Source organism: Delphinus delphis, chromosome 1 (genome assembly GCF_949987515.2).
Source record: "Delphinus delphis chromosome 1, mDelDel1.2, whole genome shotgun sequence".
NCBI classification, from domain to species: Eukaryota; Metazoa; Chordata; class Mammalia; order Artiodactyla; family Delphinidae; genus Delphinus; species Delphinus delphis.
The window spans coordinates 100,580,800-100,601,907 of NC_082683.1; the positions used below are offsets into that span (position 1 = coordinate 100,580,800).

The 21,108-nt window shown below is 34.6% G+C and overlaps 1 protein-coding gene and 1 pseudogene across 2 annotated transcripts; one reads left to right on the forward strand and one right to left on the reverse strand.

Annotated features, from left to right (window-relative positions):
• Window positions 1–821: 821 nt before the first annotated feature.
• Window positions 822–20,396, forward strand: LOC132435573 (bile acid receptor-like). 2 transcript variants are annotated; one of them, XM_060027683.1, is made up of 11 exons: window positions 822–867; window positions 7,196–7,307; window positions 9,219–9,581; window positions 11,574–11,714; window positions 12,387–12,484; window positions 12,624–12,728; window positions 12,863–12,962; window positions 13,825–13,956; window positions 14,364–14,489; window positions 14,643–14,756; window positions 19,134–20,396. In XM_060027683.1, exons 2-11 carry the CDS (start codon window positions 7,244–7,246, stop codon window positions 19,376–19,378), a joined length of 1,488 nt encoding a protein of 495 aa, XP_059883666.1. In that variant the 5' UTR covers window positions 822–867; window positions 7,196–7,243; the 3' UTR covers window positions 19,379–20,396. The 2 variants fall into 2 exon arrangements, with proteins under 2 accessions (XP_059883666.1, XP_059883674.1); XM_060027691.1 differs by lacking the exon at window positions 13,825–13,956.
• Window positions 15,090–15,921, reverse strand: LOC132435595 (dnaJ homolog subfamily A member 1 pseudogene; annotated as a pseudogene).
• Window positions 20,397–21,108: the final 712 nt, after the last annotated feature.

The following is a 21,108-nucleotide window of genomic DNA, read 5'->3' on the forward strand; positions in this document are numbered from 1 at the left end:
AGAATGGGGTTTAGTGGTAGAAAACGCATTTGTAAACTTGCCTCTGTAGAAATGCCTTAAAGGAATAAGACTCTGAGCCTGGTATTATCTAACAGACTTTATTTATGTGACATTAAAAAAGTCAAAATGAAATTATTTATATATCCTGTTCAACTGCTTGGATTTTCATTGAGTTTCATCTCTGCTACTAACTAGCTATGAGAACTTGAACAAGGAGTAGTATCTATTTGTGTTGCAGTTTTTCTTAGGCAAAAACTTGAGAGAGTTGGATTAGATGATTTGTATACATCTAACATTGCAGCAATCTATGAATTATTACACATTACTAATTGGTTTAACAAATTCCCTTTTTTATAGGTAATGAAAAGATAAACTTCAAGTTGAATTGTTATAGCACCTGTATTAGTGGAGTTTGAATTTAATGAAGGGTTTTTTTCCTTCCTGTATATATTACTTGGTAGTTTGTAGAGACCCAATGTTTTGTAATCAGAATGGAAGAATGTCAAATTCAATCATGAAAACAAAGTATGTATTAAATAAACAATAAGGAACTCTGGGAGAGTGTGACCTGAAGGTCCCAAAGGCTTCTATCCCTGATGATCTGGTTATTATTTGATTTATGTCAGCTTGTAACTGCCCTTGCTTTGACCCGAGAGGATTGTGTGGGAAGTTTGTCTCTGAGATAGAGCTGAAGCATTGCTCTGCAGAGTGTCTAGAGCCTAAATGTATGCAGAGTGCCCTTATTTCCACTCCTTGATAAATAGAGAAAAGGCTCAGTTGCTCCAGATGGAAAGTTAAAGTCATTGCTAAATCTATCTATACTCATTCTGTGAGGAAAAGGACAATCTCTAGTAATATCATTGAACTGTGAGTATTTTGTTCTCTCTAAAATAAGAAAAATGTATTTTATACTGTCTAAATTAAATATGAATGCTAATTTTGTTGACAACTCACTTCATTATTAAACCATAAGATATTAATAAATTAGAGGGTATTTTTTGAGATCTTTAGTTTCCACTAACATTAACTTAATTTTTGCAAGGTAAGACAATTGTAGTTACTATGATAGTCAAGCTATAAAAAGCATTTTCCCCTTGAAAATAAGAAATTTAATTAAGTAGATTACACAATAATTTGGTTCTTTCCTAAAGAATGACAAGATAATTTTAGACTATGGTTGGACTTGACATTTGATGTGATAAGTCACTTCACAGTAATGTTTATTGTTATATTTTAAAAATTAAACTCATTTTTAAATCAAGAACTTATTGATAAAATATTTTATTTTTTGAAGCAATAGGTAATATGTAAATTCAAACCACTTGAAATAAATTCTGATAAAGAGATATTCAGGGAATTATACTTTTGTTGAAAATTTTATGATGATATAATTATGAAAATTACGTCAGATTGTGGAAATAGACACACAAATATTTCTATACTTCTGAAGTATATAAAATATTACTTTCATAGTCATGAATTTTCTAAATACTTAATCTATTTTCTTTCTGTCTTATGCTGTGAAAAGTACTTAACATATTAATTACTTTTTTCTTAAAAAACTATGTATGGATTATATGATTAGATTTATATGAAATGTGTAGAATAGGCATATCTATAAAAACAGAAAGTTGCTTAGTGGTTGTCAGGGATTGGGGGAGGAGGGGTTGAGGTGCCATGCTTACAGGTATGGGGGGATCATTTTGGGGTGACAAAAATGGTCTGGAATTAGATGATGGTAATAGCTGCACACTCTGAATATTCTAAAAACCACTGAACTGTACAGTGAATTTAAGAGAATGAATATGATGTTATGTAAATTACAGCTTGATAAAGCTGTATAATAAAAGCATGAGAAGACTTCACAGTGTAAAGTCCTCCCTGTATTCAAAAGTTAAAGGACAGATAATTATGGAGGAATCAAGAAGCCTTAATTTGTGTTATTATTCAAATATATTCTTTTCATTTTTTCTGGTTCCAATAAGCTCAGAGAATTCTGGCTCAAAGAAGCACTACCATAAAAAACCTTTTTATAATTATGTACTATATAGCACTATCACTTATTTTTTAGTAGATACTACTATGAAAACTAAAAATTTTTTTTTGCAAAACAATATACTTTTCAATTATGTCAATAAGCAATGCATTATTCATGATTCAAATGACATATATTGCAAGAGTAAAAATGTGAAAACTGTGAAATTCTTTAACATATAGATATAGTTCTCAGTAATCAATATGTTTTTCCTGTTAAGGTTTTAGACATGAAGATTTACCAAGAACAATTCATGGTTAAAGCAGAGGAGACGCAAATTCATTTGTGCAATTACACATCTTTTCAGTAAAATAGCTATCATAATCTGTGAAAAATATGGTTTTTGATAAAGTTATATTTGTTAAAGAAAAACATAGACTTTACGCAGGCCAAATTGATCCTCTTGACAAAATCTCCTCTCTTAACTAAGTTATTTTCTCTTTAAATAAATATTTACTAGGAAGGTAATGAAACAGAATCATTCCAAGACCACGGTAATTTTTCTCTTTACTTTAATAGGATAGGAAGTTTTTGATTACATACCTCTCTCTATGTTATTAATAATTTGTTTTTAAACTAATTTTATAAGCATATTATTTCTGAAAATTTTGTTTTACCATGCATACATATTATAATACTTCTGTTAGACATTTAGAAGTCTGAAGAAAAATTTAATTAGTGAACATTTTATGTAGAAAATAATGCAACTATTACTATAAGCATATAAAGGAGAGAAATATTTCATATTTTAAAAGGCATATTTTAATCAATGGCCTATTTATGTTTGTATCCCATATATGCCCTGGATTATAACTACAAGCATACCTCATTTTACTGCACTTTGCTTTGCTGTGCTTTGCAGATACTGGGTTTTTTACCAATTGAAGTTTTGTGGTGACCCTACACTGAGCAAGTCTAGTGGCACCATTTTTTCCAAAAGCAGTTAGCTCACTTTGTGTCTCTGTGTCACATTTTGGTAATTCTCTTAATATTTCAAACTTTTTCATTATTATTATATTTGTTATGGTAATCTGTGGTCATTGATTTCTGATGTTACCATTGTAATTGTTTTGGGGCACCATGAACTCACACCCATATAAAGTGAACTTAATCGATAAATGCTGCGTGTTCTGACTGCTCCACTAACAGCCTGGTTCCCATCTCTCCCCTTCTCCTTAGGCCTTCCTATTCTCTGAGGCACAACTGTATTGAAATTAGGCCACTGAATAACCCTACAATGACCTCTAAGTGCTCAAGTGAAAGGAAGAGTCTCATGTCTCTCACTTTAAATCAAAAGCTAGAAATGATTATGCATAGTGAGGAAGGCATGTTAAAAGCTGTGATAGGTCAAAAGCTAGGCCTCTTATGCCAAACAGTTAGCCAAGCTGTGAGTGCAAAGGAAACGTTCTTGAAGGAAATTAAAGGTGATTCCCCAGTGAACACACAAATGATAAGAAAGTGGAACAACCCTATTGCTGATATGGAGAAAGTTTTAGTGGTCTGGATGGAAGATCAAACCAGCCACAACATTCCTTCAAGCCAAAGCCTAATCCAGAGCAAGGCCCTAACTCTCTTCAATTTTATGAAGGCTGAGATTGATGAGGAAGCTTCAGAGAAAAGTTTGAAGCTAGCAGAGGTGGGTTAATGATGTTTAAGGAAAGAAGCCATCTCCATAACGTAAAAGTGCAAGGTGAAGCAGCAAGTGCTGATGAAGAAGCTGCAGCATGTTATCCAGAAGACATACCTAAGTAATGAATGAAGGTGGCTACACTAAACAACAAATGTAGATGAAATAACCTTACACTGGAAGAAAATGCCACCTAGGACTTCCATAGCTAGAGAGGAGAAGTCAATGCCTGGCTTCAAAGCTTCAAAGGAAAGGCTGACTCTCCTGTTAGGGGCTAATACAGCTGGTGACTAGAAGTTGTAGCTAATGTTCAGTTACTATTCTGAAAATCCTAGGGCCCTAAAGAATTATGCTAAGTCTACTCTGCCTGTGCTCTATAAATGGAAAAACAAAGTCTGGATGACAGCACATCTGTTTACAACATGGTTTACTGAATATTTTAAATCCACTGTTGAAACGTACTGCTCAGAAAAAAAGATTCTTTTTAGAATATTACCGCTCATTGACAATGCACCTGGTCACCCAAGAGTTCTAATGGAGATGTATAGTAAGTTTAATGTTGTTTTTATGCCTGCTAACACAACATCCATTCTACAGCCCATGGCTTTTGACTTTCAAGTCTTATTATTTAAGAAATATATTTTGTAAGGCTATAGCTGCTGCAGCTAGTGATTCCTCTGATGGATCTGGACCAAGTAACTTGAAAATCTTCTGGTAAGGATTCACCATTTTAGATGCCATTAAGAACATTCAGGGATTTCCCTAGCTATCCAGTGGTTAAAACTCCACTCTTCCACTGCAGGGGGCACAGGTTTGATCCCTACTTGGGGAACAAAGATCCCACATGCTATGCGTTGAGGCCAAAAACAAAAAAAACACACACACATCTTAAAAAAAAAAGAACATTCGTGATTCATAGGAAGAGGTAAAAATATCAACATTAACAGGAGTTTGGAAGAAGTTGATCCCAACCCTTATAGATGACTTTGAGGGGTTCAAGACTTCAGTGGAGGAAGTAACTGCAGCTGTGGTGAAAATAGCAAGAGAATTAGAATTAGAAGTCAAGCGTGAATATGTGACTGAATCGCTGCAATCTCATGATAAAATGTGAATGGATGAGGAGTTGCTTCTTATGGATGAGAAAAGAAAGTGGTTTCTTGAGATGGAACCTATCCCTGGTGAAGATGCTATGAAGGTTGTTGAAATGACAACAAAGGATTTAGAATAGTAAATAAACTTAGTTGATAAAGCACAGGCAGGGTTTGAAAGACTGATTTCAATTTTGAAAGAAGTTCTACTGTGGGTAAACTGCTATGAAACAGCAGTGCATGCTACAGAGAAATTGTTCATGAAAGGAAGAGTCAATTGGTGAGGGAAACTTCATAGTTTCATAACTTCATCTTCAGCAGCCACCACCCTGATCAGTCAGCAGCCGACAACACTGAGGCAAGACCCTCCACCAGCAAAAAGATTATGACTTGCTAAAGGCTCAGATAATGATTACTTTTTTTAGCAATAAAGTATTTTTAACAAGGTATTTTTTTAAAAGACATAATGCTATTGCATGTTTAGTAGACTACAGGATAAAATAAACATAACTTTTAATATGCACTGGGAAATAAAAAACTGTATGTGACTTGCTTTATTGTGATATTTGCTTAATTTTGGTGGTCTGGAACCAATCCCGTAGTATCTCTGAGGTATGCCTGTAGTCCATAAACTGATAAAGACATTTCTGCTTTAGACAATATTTTGGGGCATTTATTTATCAGTATTGGAAGGACTTGGTTTGAGAACATTGTTATTTATGATATGAACCCTGACAGCAGCATTGTTATAAGATACTTCTGTATGTATTTGCCAGGATATTACCAGTTTTGTTTTAATGTGCTACCTCTAATTTATTCTATATTATTTCTTAAATGAAATCTTGCTCAGCAAAAAAAAGGAATACCAAATACTTTTTAATTTTCAGATATTTATTTAATATTATATGAAGCCTAATGCTAAAAGCAGGAATTTTAAAGGAAGGGTGAGTAACAACTTCAAATTTTCACATTCATTTGGGATTTTCTAAAATCAAATTGAGACTCAAAAGAGAAGTTTGGAAAAAACTAAACAGGATTATTACTAAAGAGTATGGCACAAATTAAACCGATAGCACTTAGAATTCTTTTCATATGGAGAGCCGATTAACCTGTTGTAATACTGATCCTATTGATTTTAGTCCTTACTTTTCAAGGAAAACTTCATTTTGAAAGTGCACTTACTTGGGGGCACCACTTTTGCTTCATCTGTTCCATTCAGCACTTCTTCTACATGACTGTCAGAGAGTGGGAGATTTAAGTACTTTTAAAGGAACCTAGAGCCTATTAAATAATACAGGAGACAAATTTCAGAGATACTACTACTTTAATCATCTTCACGAATGTAGAAACCTTTGCCATGACCTCATCACATGAGAAATAAATCTAAGTAAAAGATTTTTCAATATAATCTCAGAAGTTTGTCATGTATATCTTTTGGTATGTTTCAAAACCCATTTTCTTCTTTTTCGGTTCTTTTAAAAGGTGAAAACAGTCTTTACCTTCGAATAGAGAGGATAAAGCTATAAAATATCATGGACTCTAGAGTGACCTTTATTTTCTTTTAATAATTTCCAATTTCTTTAACTGTGATTTCCTGTTTAAGTCTATTCAAAGATGCATTCTTTTTGGAGTTCCTACCTAGGAAATAACAAAAATAGGTTTTTTTCCCATAAGGGATCGTCTTAGATTTTGAATAATTTTCCCTCATAATAGCTTATGATTTTTAGTCTTTACTATTAAAAATAAAACACTTTTTCAGTAATCAAAAAACTATTTTTATTGGTCACGCAGAACCAAAATTAATGTTTTAATGCTTAGCATATCACAGTGCTATGAAAAATATTTACAAAGGACTTAGAAGATTAAATAAAGTGCTATGAAAGCCATTCTTTTCCTACTCTTTAATTTCCTTCATGAAAAAGTGTAATTTTTCTTCCTAATTCACCTAAATTTAGAACACTGAGATCTAGCGCAACTATTAGAATAATAATTATACGACTCGGTTATTAAGTCAAGAACTGTGCTGGATTTTAAACACATTAATTAAACTCTCCCATAACTTGGCTAGGTGTGTTTCATTCTTTCGCTTCTACAAATGAGGAAACTAAGGTTCAGGGAGGTGTAAAAATGACCCATAAATAAGTGGTAAATGCAGTGTATGAAGTCTAACTCCAAAGCTTGGTACACTTTCAAGAGCCATAATGATTATTACCAAGATTTAAGTTATTTTAAAGAACTGAGCAATAAGAAGTTGTCTGAATTAAATAATCTGGTATGTAGAGATATGAAAAATCAATATTCTTCCAGTTAAAGTGTAAATATAAATGTCTTGTATAAAGTCTGCTAAATTCTTTATTTTTCAAAAACAGTATTATACTTTTATAAAATCATACTGATTTGATAATCATACTTTCAAAAAGTCTACAAAATTTTTGTTTCCTTCAGGTTCTATTTTAGCATCTACTAATGAAGAAGTGAAAATTGGACCAGAGAATGGCCAATACTTACGTCACTGCATCTGATGGGTATTGTCTTGCTGAACCAGTGCAGTACTACGGTGTGTAATAAAAAACTACAGTATAATAGTTAATAAAACTTTTTTTTTTTGGCGGGAATTATGGTTAATTAGAGGTTTTTTAAAAAAATATTTATTTATTTATTATTTATTGTTGGCTGCTTTGGGTCTTCATTACTGCGCGCCGGCTTTCTCTAGTTGCGGCGAGCGGGGGCTACTCTTCATTGCGGTGCACAGGCTTCTCATTATGGTGGCTTCTCTTTGTTGCAGATCACGGGCTCTAGGCGTGCAGGCTCAGTAGTTGTGGCACACGGGCTTAGTTGCTCCGCGGCATGTGGGATCTTCCTGGACCAGGGCTCGAACCCATGTGCCCTGCATTGGCAGGCAGATTCTTAACCACTGCGCCACCAGGGAAGTCCCTAGAGGGTTTTTTTTTAAAGAAATTAACAAATGAACCAAAGACTTTCAATTACTCCCTACCAGAGAATATAATTACTTTCAAAAATCAGAAATACCAAAATGCTGTAAGCCAGAATCAAATGTAAAGAAGAAAAAGCACAGTAGTCTAAAATTGTATTCAATTTTTAAAAATATAATTAGCATGCAAATTATAAGTTATTTTTAGGGGTTAGCTGAAGCTAGTTCACATGCAATTTAGAAAATGTAGTTCAGAGTAGTTATTCAATGTTCCTGAAACTTTAATCTTAATATAAGATTTTTATCAAAGGGAAAGAAATAGAAAACAGAGTGCAAGAGACAATAGGATTTTTCTCCAAAAAGACCAAGATTATAATATGAATTGAATTTTAAATGCAGTTTTCTTTTATATTATACTTTGAACTCTGATTTCCATGCCAATGGAACATCAGCCAGTATTCTGCAGTCTTTTGATACTCAGCCAAGAAGGGCCCTCTTCTTTAAATAAAAGTTACATTGTTTTTACTGATAACTTTTCTTCTTATATCAGGCTGTTATTGGTATTTAGTCAACACTTTGCATTGGATTGGATGCTATCAGATTGCAAATAATTTATGTGAATTAATAGAAATTATACTGTTTACCAATCTTGGGGGTAGAATTTTGAGGGTAAGAGTAAGTCTAATCATCTTGTGATTCAGCACCAGGAAAAGTACAAATATTACTAGATACAGACATAGAGGAACTAAGTATTCCTGGGTCTCTTTGGAGCCAATTTTCTGGATTGATTTCAGTAATCCTCCTGAAAACAGAAAGTAAGTTGGTGTTTGGTAGCTTCTGATAATAACAATAAAGATACCCATTAAGTATCATTTTGTATTTTATACATGCTTTTGCATTTCACATTTTATTTCATTCTTACAGTCACCCTCCGGGGTAGGTAAGTTTATCACCAGATAATTGAATTGCTAGATAATAAAACAGAAAAGAAACTAGTAATTTAAATCAGGTCTACAAATGGCAAAGGAGAGTGTTAAGGTATATTAAATGGGGAGTTTAAAGAATTTATTTTTTGCTTGAAATAACCAGATAACTGGTATAATTGTATTTTAGTTTGATTTTTTTGGTAGGGGGGGTGGGATAATTTATTAATTCATCTCTTTACTGATCTGATTGCACTGAAAACAATTTTATTCACAACAAAGAAAATACAGAAGCTGGGGAAAAGCTTTCATTTCAAACTCCGGGAAATACTCATTTCTACTTAAGGAAATAGACTGCATTGGTATGTAAGGCATTAACAACCCTTTCTCCCAGCTCCTGAGCAACCTCTGCATACTTCTGGGGTGGCAGCATTTATCATGCATTGCAATTCAGTTTACTGTCTGCCTCTCATGCTGGACAGCAAGTCCCTGGGATGTATTGGACATGTTGAATTAACTCTGTTCTTTGAGTGTAAAACTCTTTGAAATTTGAAAAATAACTTGACTTTCACCATTTTTTTTTGTGTGTGTGTGTGTGCGTTAAAAAAACTAGATATTTTGCCAGAACAAATCAATTATCAGCTGTACGACATTGATTTTCAAGAATCACCTTATTGCCAGTATTCTACTGTCCAGTTTCCTCCAGTTCTACAGTCCCAATCTTTACAGAGTCATTTCAACACTTGTAGCTTGGACCCACAGTTCAGTGGTGGAGAGTATGGACTTCTTTCCTGTGAATTAAATAAATCCACTTACGTGGTTGCCCACGATGCTGAAGATGGTTACCCTGGAATAAAAAGGTCCAGAATAACTCATTCTTCCATTCGTATTAAGGGACAGGAAGAACTCTGTGTAGTTTGTGGTGATAAAGCATCAGGATATCATTACAATGCACTTACTTGTGAAGGTTGCAAAGGTAAGGATAAAGTTAAAACTTTAATCCTAGTGTTCACTGAAGAGTCATGAAATTTTAAGCATGTAGGAGTACTCTCTTTAAAATGTGAAACATAAAATCAAGGGGAGCCATTGATATGTTTAAAGTGATCAATCTGTGGGATCAAAGATGTGAAAATGGAATTTAACGAAGTTTTGATTTCATTTTCTTTTTAATTTTGATGAAAACTTTTATATTTAAATATAAAATTCAAAATACTTTTGTGGCAGAAACTTTGCATGTTCCTAGGTGAATTTGACGTTGGAATAAAAAATATCTTTTAAAAAGGTCTGAATGTTAACTATTACATCTCATATGGCTGGTATAATTCGTGAATTAGGAAGAAATTTCAATTAAATGACTTCTACGATTCTATCTATTTGTTGGAAATGCTTTTTAAAGAATATTTATTTATTTTATTTTATTTTTAAATTTTTGGCTGTGTGGGGTCTTAGTTGTGGCACGTGGGATCTCCACTGCGGCATGCAGGGCTTTGGTGTGTTGCGCGGGCTATTTGTTGTGGTGCATGGGCTTCTCTCTAGTTGTGGCATGCAGGTTTTCTCTCTCTAGTTGTGGTGCTTGGGCTCCAGAGCACGTGGACCCTGGAGTTCGAGGCACGCGGCCTCTCTAGTTGAGGCGGGTGGGCTTAGTTGCCCCGCAGCATGTGGGATCTTAGTTCCCAACCAGGGATCGAACCCGCATCCCCTGCATTGGAAGGCGGATTCTTTACCACTGGACCACCAGGGAAGTCCCAGGAATGCTTTTTTGAAAACCAATGGGAGGTCTACCACTGAAGATCATCATTGATATTGGCATGGAGTAAGGAGTAAAATAGTTCTTGATGAAGTTTTGAGGTTTTGAAACACTTCTGCATTTTTTAAATTCACAAATGAAATATTGGGGCAGAACCTGGAAATGATTAGATCAATACAGGACTAGGTAAACATGTCTAGAAGTTCAAGGTGAAGTCTTATTGTCAGAATCTCACACTCACCCCACACAAAGAATAGCCAAACGAAGACTAAGGGAAAGGAGGTACCAGCTTTATGAGTAGAATAGCTGGGCCAGTATTTGCTTACTCTTAAAATGCAGGGCCTTGCTGTTAAAACTAAGTTGAAGAATGAGGCATAGTTCTGAAACCTAAGCTGAGCTTTCTATTCCCTTTGCTGAATCTAAGTCATGAAACTCCCACTCTCAAGCGTGTCTACAGAAAGAGTATGGCAGGCTTCTAATTGGGGTATTGACTAACTTTATCAACTTCACTGCTTGGAATAGAATAAGAGGAAGATAGCAGGGATTGTTGCACAGGAATGGGAAATGAAACAGGAAATGGGAAGAGACTGCTATGCATGGATTTAGGAAAATGTAGAATCTCCACACCTCTCCCCAGCATGCACACACACACACACACACACACACACAAAACGGCCCATTCAACATCTTGGACTAAATAAATTAGCAATATGTTCTCATCTGGGGAAGTGCTAAAAAGGAAGGACAGAGGAGTAAGTTTGGAAGAATTATCTCTTCCTTTATGAGTTGAGGTAGAAATGTGGGGCGAGAAAAAGAGAGGTTTCCTTATAGTTTTATTTTACATGAGCACATATTCCTTCTAGGGAACCTTGAGAGATGTGTCATGGAATCTTGATATTCTGTAAAATATAGTTTAAAAATGCTTTTAGATGGTATATTATAACCATAGAAAACAGAGAGTTGTTTTAATGTGTTGGGGTTATTTAGTTTAATTTCCAGATAGATTATTGACAGGAACAACCATGGAATAAGATATATCAAATAGGAGAAGATTAAAACAATTATCCAGATAAATGTATATTAAACCAAACCTTCTTACTGAGGGAAAAAACATTTTATTGAAATAATTTAGTTAACTTGATTACTTTTACTATGAAGGTTAAAAACAAGTAACTAAAAATACCTAATAGTAAAATTTTAAAAACTCTCCTTTGTTATTAGGGTTTTTTCGACGTAGCATCACCAAAAATGCAGTATATAGTTGCAAGAATGGTGGTCACTGTGAAATGGACATGTACATGCGTAGAAAATGTCAAGAGTGCAGACTAAAAAAGTGTAAGGCAGTAGGAATGTTGGAAGAATGTAAGTGCCATTGTGGTTTTTTTTTTAGGGGGGTTTTAGTTTTTCTTACCTTACTAGGAACTTACGTTCTTCAAGTTATTTTGAACATATTTGAACATAACATATTTGTCTGGATTTAAGCTATTTCTCCAGCAACTGCTAAATTAGGATAGCCGGTTACCAATCTAGGTAATTATTTCCATAAAATATGTTCTATACTATATTGCTCTAACTTTGGTAATAATCATATTTTCTTCTTAATTGGAAATCCTTGTATTTTTATATTACTTAACCTAAAGTTATATAATTCAACTACAAAAAGCACAATTTAAAATTAGTGGTTTCCCTTCAATGTACCAATTAACATTCTGTTGCTTCCAAGATATAATTAATGTGGAAATTTCTCTAACATAAAAAGGTCTAAATTTATAATTTGGAGATGCAAAATTAATTTTTAATTTAAGTCTAGGATGACTGTGTAGTTTTAAGTAGACAGGAAGTTGTGGAAGGAAAAGAAGTAAGTAATGTAGTGAATTTAACTGCTGTTGTACATGCTTACCAAAAAAGAAAGGTTTTTTGTGAAAAGGCAAGTTCATGATCACATATGTGTACAATGTAAGACAATTTTCATCAAATCCTATAATGTTATTTGTTGTACCAAAAATATTTTATGTGAATTTTGTAATATCACAGGTTTGCTCACAGAAATCCAATGCAGATCAAAGAGACTTCGAAAGAACTTTAAGCAGAAGAATAATTTTTACTCTAACATCGAAGTGGAAGAGGAAGGGGTAAACAACAAGCTTGTGTCACCTACCACTAGATCTGGAAAAGTGGCAAGGCTCTCCTTAAAAAATTTCTTGTTTCTTTAATGATGATGTCTTATTTAATAGGTATGCATTACAGTTTTCCCCCTGTATTTTCTTACAGATTCAGGAGAGCATGGAACTAACTCAAGAGGAACATCAGCTCATTAACAACATTGTGGCCGCTCATCAAAAATATACAATTCCATTAGAAGAAACAGAAAGATTTGTATGTGTTCATTACTAGCAAGAAATAATTTGTAATTAATTATGTTAGAAAATAACAGCATAATCAGAAAAGTTTAAAATTTAAAGTTATTTGAAAGAAAAAAATTATTAATCTTATTTCTTTTTGTTGCTTAGCTGCAGGGATATGCAAATCCTGAACTGATCTTCTTGCGACTCTCAGAGACAGTTGTCCTACATATACAGAGGTTAATGAATTTCACCAAGAGACTCCCAGGTAATCACTTTATCTTTGGAAAAAATTAAAGTAATTTAATACGTAATTTTAAAAAAGTTCCTTGTTTTAAAGGAAGGTGGCATTTTAAGAAAACAAAACCCTCTATTTTTCTACCAAAACTGCTTCTAAATTTAAAAACATGTTTACTTTGTTTGCTTTAATCAATCAGTTGGATGAAAATATAAATATTTTAAAATATTATTCAAGTGACTTCAAAGACTTAGAGTTAAGACAAACTATGATTGATTGTATGTTTTATTTTATTTTTATTTTGGGAAATAAATTGTTTTTGTTTTTTAGATAAAACATGAAACAAAATTCCCTGTACCATACCAAAAAAAAAAAAAAGGTGAAGCCACTGTTGGCCAAAACTTAGCTATCTAGTTACGTGCACAGGTAACTCTCTGTGAAAATAAATTCTTCAAGGCTAAACCAACTACGTTTAATTTGCTCTTGCCATAGGAAATTATTATTATCTGGTTCTGATGAAAGTGCCCCCAAATAGTACCATGTGGAATCATAATTATTCTAAGGGACCAGTTAAGATTCGTATCATAAGTAAATAATATAAAAATGTTGAATCCTGGGCTTCCCTGGTGGCACAGTGGTTAAGAGTCCGCCTGCCGATACAGGGGACACAGGTTCATGCCCTGGTCCAGGAAGATCCCACATGCCGTGGGGCGACTGGGCCCGGGAGCCATGGCCGCTGAGCCTGCGCGTCCGGAGCCTGTGCTCCGCAACGGGAGAGGCCACAACAGTGAGAGGCCTGCATACCTCAAAAAAAAAAAAAAAGTTAAATCCTATACCTGAAAATTATCTTTTCATTATTTATTTCAAACAATTATGTGATCTTTTCGTAAAGGATTTGAAAATTTGACCAATGAGGATCAGACTGCATTACAGAAGGGATCAAAAACTGAAGTGATGTTCCTTCATGTGGCCCAAATTTACAGTCAAAAAGAATATCTTTCATCAACTTCTGAAAGCAAAAAAGGTCAACTAACTCAATCTTAATGTTAATAGTTACTATTAAATTTAGCAACAGATTATATAACATTGACCTATTTTTTATTATATTTTTATTGTACTAGTTGGTGTACAAATAAGTACTTCATAATAGTGGTTTATAGTTTTCCAATTCATTGTTCTAGCTTTTGTTTTTCTCTTAAAGAAAGCCATTCTTCTTATATAGTATCATAGAAAACACATTTTTGGAGGGTCTTCTATATAATGTTTATATAAAGTGTGAACTATTATTCTAGATTCATGTTTCAGTAATAAAAATTATAAAGATACCATTTGTTGGGAATGTTTCCTGTTTAACAGACGTTAGAGAGATTGACTTTACTAACTGAATAAAGATTTTAAAAAATCAGACTTTATATTTTTTCCCTTAACTAGGTACTATGAAAATATCAGATCATTCAGATCATTCACTGAATTGTCATGATCAAAGTGGTGATAGAAGTGCTATTTATCCTATGGAAACATTTTGCAATGAAGATTGTCCTTCTGCTATGCTGACTGGTAATATTATATATAATACAAAATATTGTATTGGATGGAAAAAATTTGTCAGACATGTTTCATTTTCTTGTACTCCTTTGAGAAAATATGATAATGGCAATATGAGTCTGCACTGTGTTCTGATGAAAATACATTTGATATTAATCTTTTTAGGTATTTCTGAAGAATTTATTACTACACTGTATTACTTCTGTAGAAGAATGAGTGAGCTTAGCATTACTAATACTGAATATGCTCTGCTTGCAGCCACAACAGTGTTTTTTTCAGGTAAAAAACTATTTAGCAGTAAAAATTTGGATTAAGTTTGGCAATGAAATCATGAAGATTGTGATTATTTTATTACTCATTGATTCCAAATGTACCAATTTTCATCAAAATAGCCTTCTCTATAAGGGCATTCCCTTCAGCTTACAAACATGCTGTAATTTCTTGCATCTTAAAAAAATGCCTTTTTTTTTAAAACATCTTTATTGGAGTATAATTGCTTTACAATGGTGTGTTAGTTTCTGCTTTATAACAAAGTTTTTTTTTCTTTTTTATATTTGAGTTTATTCTTCATTTAACTTTTAAAACACTACTATAGTTGAATATTAAAACAAAAAATAGCAAGTAGTGAGCATATTATGATTATAGTCTTTCACTCAATCACTGCTGCAAATAAAATGCCAGCAGTGAGTGTTATTCACTGGCCCCATTAGGAGGTCTGACACTGAACACCACCCCGAGGATGATGTTCATCATCCTCATATGCTTCTCCATTGTAATGGCGCCGTCTTTCCTGATTTGGATCAAAGTCCACTAGTTCTACCTGGTCCATTTCATCAGTCTCTTCTACTTCCTTCCTCTCAGGTAGGAGTTTTTCCAGCAAAGAGAGTTTATCCGGGGAGAGAAAGCCATTCTCAGGAAAGTTTACCTTAAATTCAATGATTAGGCGACCCTTTTCATATGGTCTACGATAAATTGGCATGCCTTCATTTAGCACACACTTGATATCTCCATGCTTGACAATCTGACCTGGATGAGAAGTGATGACTATGGTTCGGTTGTCAAGAGTAGATATTGGCTTTTGGAAGCCACACAATGCCTCAACCAGCTGTATGTCCATACACATGAAAAGGTCTTCTCCTCGTCGTGTAAAAACAGCATGATTCTTCTGATCTAAAATGATGATAATATCTCCTGGCTCCAGTCCTGGTTCTTGGTCTCCTTCACCATGGGATGTTATCTTCTGGCCATCTTTCATGCCTTTGTCAATATGAACTTCTAGAATTTTCTTCTCTTGAACTATCTTCCTTCCATTGCAGCTTTTACATCTATCTTTAGGACTGATCCGCTCCCCATGGCCCTGGAACTCCATGCAGACAGACTGAATTTGCTGAACCATTCCAGGTCCTATCTGATGAATTCTTATTTGCATTCCAGTACCTCAGCAATTGGGACAGCACTCCACTGCTCCTTTCTTACCACCTAGGCCTTCACATTTGTCACAAATCACATTCTTTTGCAGAGCTAGTTTTCTTGTTGCACCATACATATACATATACATATATCCCCATATCCCGTCCCTCTTGCATCTCCCTCCCACCCTCCCTATCCCACCCCTCTAGGAGGTCACAAGGCACCCAGCTGATCTCCCTGTGCTATGCGGCTGCTTCCCACTAGCTATCTTATTTTACATTTGGTAGTGTATATATGTCCATGCCACTCTCTCACTTTGTCCCAGCTTACCCTTCCCCCTCCCTGTGTCCTCAAGTCTGTTCTCTACGTCTGTGTCTTTATTCCTGTCCTGCTCCTAGGTTCTTCAGAACCACTTATTTTTTAGTTTCCATATATATGTGTTAGCATACGGTATTTGTTTTTCTCTTTCTGACTTACTTTACTCTGTATGACAGAGTCTAGGTCCATCCACCTCACTACAAATAACTCAATTTCGTTTCTTTTTATGGCTGAGTAATATTCCATTGTATATATGTGCCACATCTTCTTTAACCATTCATCTGTTGATGGACATTTAGGTTGCTTCCATGTCCTGGCTATTGTAAATATTGCTGCAATGAACATTGTGGTACATGACTCTTTTTGAATTATGGTTTTCTCAGGGTATATGTCCGGTAGTGGGATTGCTGGGTCGTATGGTAGTTCTATTTTTATTTTTTTAAGGAACCTCCATACTGTTCTCCATAGTGGCTGTGTCAATTTACATTCCCACCAAAAATGCAAGAGGGTTCCCTTTTCTTCACACCCTTTCCAGCATTTGTTGTTTGTAGATTTTTGATGATGGCCATTCTGACTAGTGTGAGGTGACACCTCATTGTAGTTTTTTTTTTTTTTTTTTTTTTTTTTTTTGTGGTATGCAGGCCTCTCACTGTTGTGGCCTCTCCCATTGTGGAGCACAGGCTCCGGACGCGCAGGCTCAGCGGCCATGGCTCATGGGCCCAGCCGCTCCGCGGCATGTGGGAGCTTCCCGGACCGGGGCACGAACCCGTGTCCCCTGCATCAGCAGGCGGACTCCCAACCACTGCGCCACCAGGGAAGGCCCTCGTTGTAGTTTTGATTCACATTTCTCTAATGATTAGTGATGTTGAGCATCCTTTCACGTGTTTGTTGGCAATCTGTGTATCTTCTTTGGAGAAATGTCTATTTAGGTCTTCTGCCCATTTTTGGATTGGGTTGTTTGTTTTTTTGATATTGAGCTGCATGAGCTCCTTGTATATTTTTGAGATTAATCCTTTGTCAGTTGCTTCGTTTGCAAATATTTTCTGCCATTCTAAGGGTTGTCTTTTCATCATGTTTATGGTTTCCTTTGCTGTGCAAAACTTTGAAGTTTCATTAGGTCCCATTTGTTTATTTTTGTTTTTATTTCCATTTCTCTAGGAGGTGGGTCAAAAAGGATCTTGCTGTGATTTATGTCATAGAGTGTTCTGCCTATGTTTTCCTCTAAGAGTTTTATAGTGTCTGCCCTTACCTCAAATCCCCTTTCAGCTATTCTCCTATTTCTCTGTTCTACATTATAGCAAAAAAAAAAAAAAAAAAAAAATTTAAGAGTTGTCTATACTCCTGCCTCCATTTCTCTCTTCTCCTTTACTTCTGAACCCAGTACAGTCAGATTTTGTCCCCTCCTTTCCCTTCCACCATAACTTATCAAAATCTTCAGTAATTTGGCATTGCAGATTACAGTGGTCAATTCTTAGTCTTCATCTTACTTGACCCGTGAGCTACATTTGAAAGAGCAGATCACTCCCTCTTTCTTCGAACACTTAACATTTGGCTTCAGTTGATCACTCCCTCCTTCTTGACATGATTTTTTTCCACTTGATTTCCAGGACATTTCACTCTCTTGGTTTTCCTCCTCAGTTGCTGCTCTTTCTGTCTCCTTTGTTAATTCCCCCTCATCTCGCACACTGATAAATGTTAAAATGTCCCAGGACTCAGTTCTCTTTTTTCCTATGTGCACTTCCTTTGAAATTTCATCTTATCTCATGGCTTTAAATGCCATCTAGAGGCTGACAACTCCCAAATTATATACCAACCTGGACTGCTACCCTAAGCTCCATTAAATAGCCTACTCAAGATTTCAATTTGGATGTTTAGTAGGCATATAAAATTTAACATGTCTGAATGTGAACTCCTGATTGCCCCCTGATTCTCCTATATTCTTCCTCCATCTCTACTAAATGGCATCTCCATACTTCAAGTTGTATAAGCCAAAATTCTTGAAGTCATCCTTCACTTCTTTTTCTCTTATGCCCATTATCAAATATGCAACAAGTCTTGTTGGCTATAGCCTCAAAATAGATCCAGAACTCAACCACTTCTTACTGTCTCTGTCCCTGCCATCCTAATAAAACTACTAACTCACTTTCCTGTTTTTGCCCTTGCCTCCCTAGGGTCTATTCTTTATACAGTAGCCAGAGTGATTCTTTGACAACATAAGCCAGATTATGTCATTCCTCTGCTCATAACCCTGTAATGGCTTTCTATTTTACACAATTTAAAGCCAAAGTTCTTTCTATCAGTGTCTATTACTATTCCTTTTGCTCACACCACCACAGCCACACTGCCTTTGATGCATATGTTGCCTGTAAATTTCAAGCAGATTCCTTCCACAGCTTCTACTGTACTTGACAAATCTTCTGCTTGGAAAGCTCTTTCCTAGATGGTTTCATGGCTCCCTCTTCACCATCCTGGATCTCTGCTAAATGTCATCTTATCTCTGATTACCCTTTTAAAAATAGCTAATGCCCCTCCCCCCCCAATTCTTATCCCGCACTCTCGCTTATTGTTGTCATATATTTTTATTTAAAAAATGTGTATATGTCTTTTTCCTCCCCTACTCCTCCCAGACCCAAAAAATAAGCTCAATGAGGGCAGGAAATTTAGTCTCTGTTCACTGCTGTATCTCCAGCACAATGACTGGATGAGTGAATGCTGTCTGATCATTAAGAAATACTCTTCATAGGGTATTATGAAGATTAAATAAAACATTGCATAGAAGCAAGTTACCTGGCATAAAATCTGGCATATATTAAAGGTTCAGTAAATATTTGCAATTTTTATTATTTAAAACTGTATTGTTTTAAATTAATTCATTATCTTCTACCATTTTCCAATATTCATTAAGATATATGTGATAATGTTTTTCAGATCGTCCATGCATTACAAATAAGCAACATGTGGAAAATTTACAAGAACCAGTTTTACAAATTTTGTACAAATATTCAAAAATTTATCATCCAGAAGACCTACAGCATTTTGCTCATCTCATAGGGAGGCTCACTGAACTGAGAACACTGAATCACAACTATTCAGAAATACTTAGCATTTGGAAAACAAAGGACTCCAAATTGGCTAGTTTACTCTCTGAGAAATGGAATTTGTATTCATTTTGATGAAATTTTAGAATGTTGTGGTTTGTCTTAAACTTCCTAAATCTAGATTGTTTACGCTATGATCACAGGATACTGATTTGAAAAACATGAACAGAATTGCTGTTACGAATAGAATATATCGCCATAAAATGGACATCATCAAGGGCTCATCAAATTTTGTGGAATTTAGGACCACCACTAGAGGGACATCTAGTATTCTTTTTAAGATTCGTCCCCAAAGAAGCAATGGTTATTGTTACTGCGTGGTTCGTTCAGAAAGGAGTAGTACTAAATAGAGTTCTTACCTGAAGAAACTCTCCTTTTTTTCATTTAGTAGAAAATTGAATGAAAATATATATATTATTTGAAGACATAAAAGAGATTATTTAGTGGAAACAGTTGTAATCAGAATAAAGGCAGTTGTGAACCTCTTTAAGGCTAGATTGATGGATAAGGAACTAACGTTTTAAACTTATTTCTGTTATAGCATTTTATAAATTATTAAAGAGGAACAAAGCTTCGTTCAATTCTTACTTTTCCTTAATGTCTTTTTTTTTAAGATTTTTTTTTTTTTTGATGTGGACCATTTTTAAAGTCTTTGTTGAGTTTGTTACAATATTGCTTGTGTTTTATGTTTTTTTGGTTTTTTGGCCCCGAGGCATGTGGGATCTTAGCTCCCCGACCGGTGATCAAACCTGCACCCCCTGCATTGGAAGGTGAAGTCTTAACCACTGGACCGCCTGGGAAGTCCCTTAATGTCTTTAAAAAAGAGATCTTTTATAAGCCCCAATTAAAAATTTTGTCATGGCAAGATACTGAAAAAATTAAAATGACAAAATATGTTAACATACATTGGGAAATTCAGCACAATTTAATGCTCATTCTGGTAGACAATATTTTGACATTTTTGCCAACACCTTTTGCAGAAAAAATAAAGTTCTTAAAACCTGAAATCTTACCACAAATATTTTAATCCTTGTAAGAATAAGATTAATGTTAACAATTTTTCATGTGAAATACATGAAAGTGAGAAATTCTATGTAAGCACAATTGTTTTGAAAGACTGGATCTGATTAAATAATATACTGTGATTTTTAAGTTAATTTAATACTAGGAATAGCATTTTGTTTTCAATATAGAAAAAAGACCATAGTTGAATATTTCACTGTTGTAAAACTTAAAAAAATTGGAATATTGTATTTATACCCTCAACTTATAAAATATATTAATTAAATGTATCAATTATTCCCCCCAGGGGTTATCTTGTGCATTTATTCTTGGTATCATCTCTTGAAGGGAGTATTTTATCTTTTTTAGGGTATCTAGACTGTTTCATGTAAAATGAAAGCCTTACACTGGATCATCCTTTCTAGCTCAAAATGTAATTTTATCAGAAACTGTTCCGTCTTGTAGGTTAAATTTATACAAAACAAGTTGTTTAAAAATATTACTAAAGTCCTTTGGAAAAGCATCAACTATATTGTAGTACATGGAGAAAGTTAGAAAACAAAGTCAATATGTTGAAAACAGAACTCATTGTCTTATTTCTCAAACCTAGGTACCTAGCACCCACAATATTTATTGTGTCTAGTAGCCCAAGTCTGAAACCAGGCAGTCATCTTAGACTTCCTCTCTTTTGCTGCTCACTTTAAAAAAGCCATCAAATCCTATTAATTTTCCTTCCTAAATATCTTTTACATTTGACACATTTTCTTCATCTTTACTGGCACTGTCATAGCTCAGGTCTCATA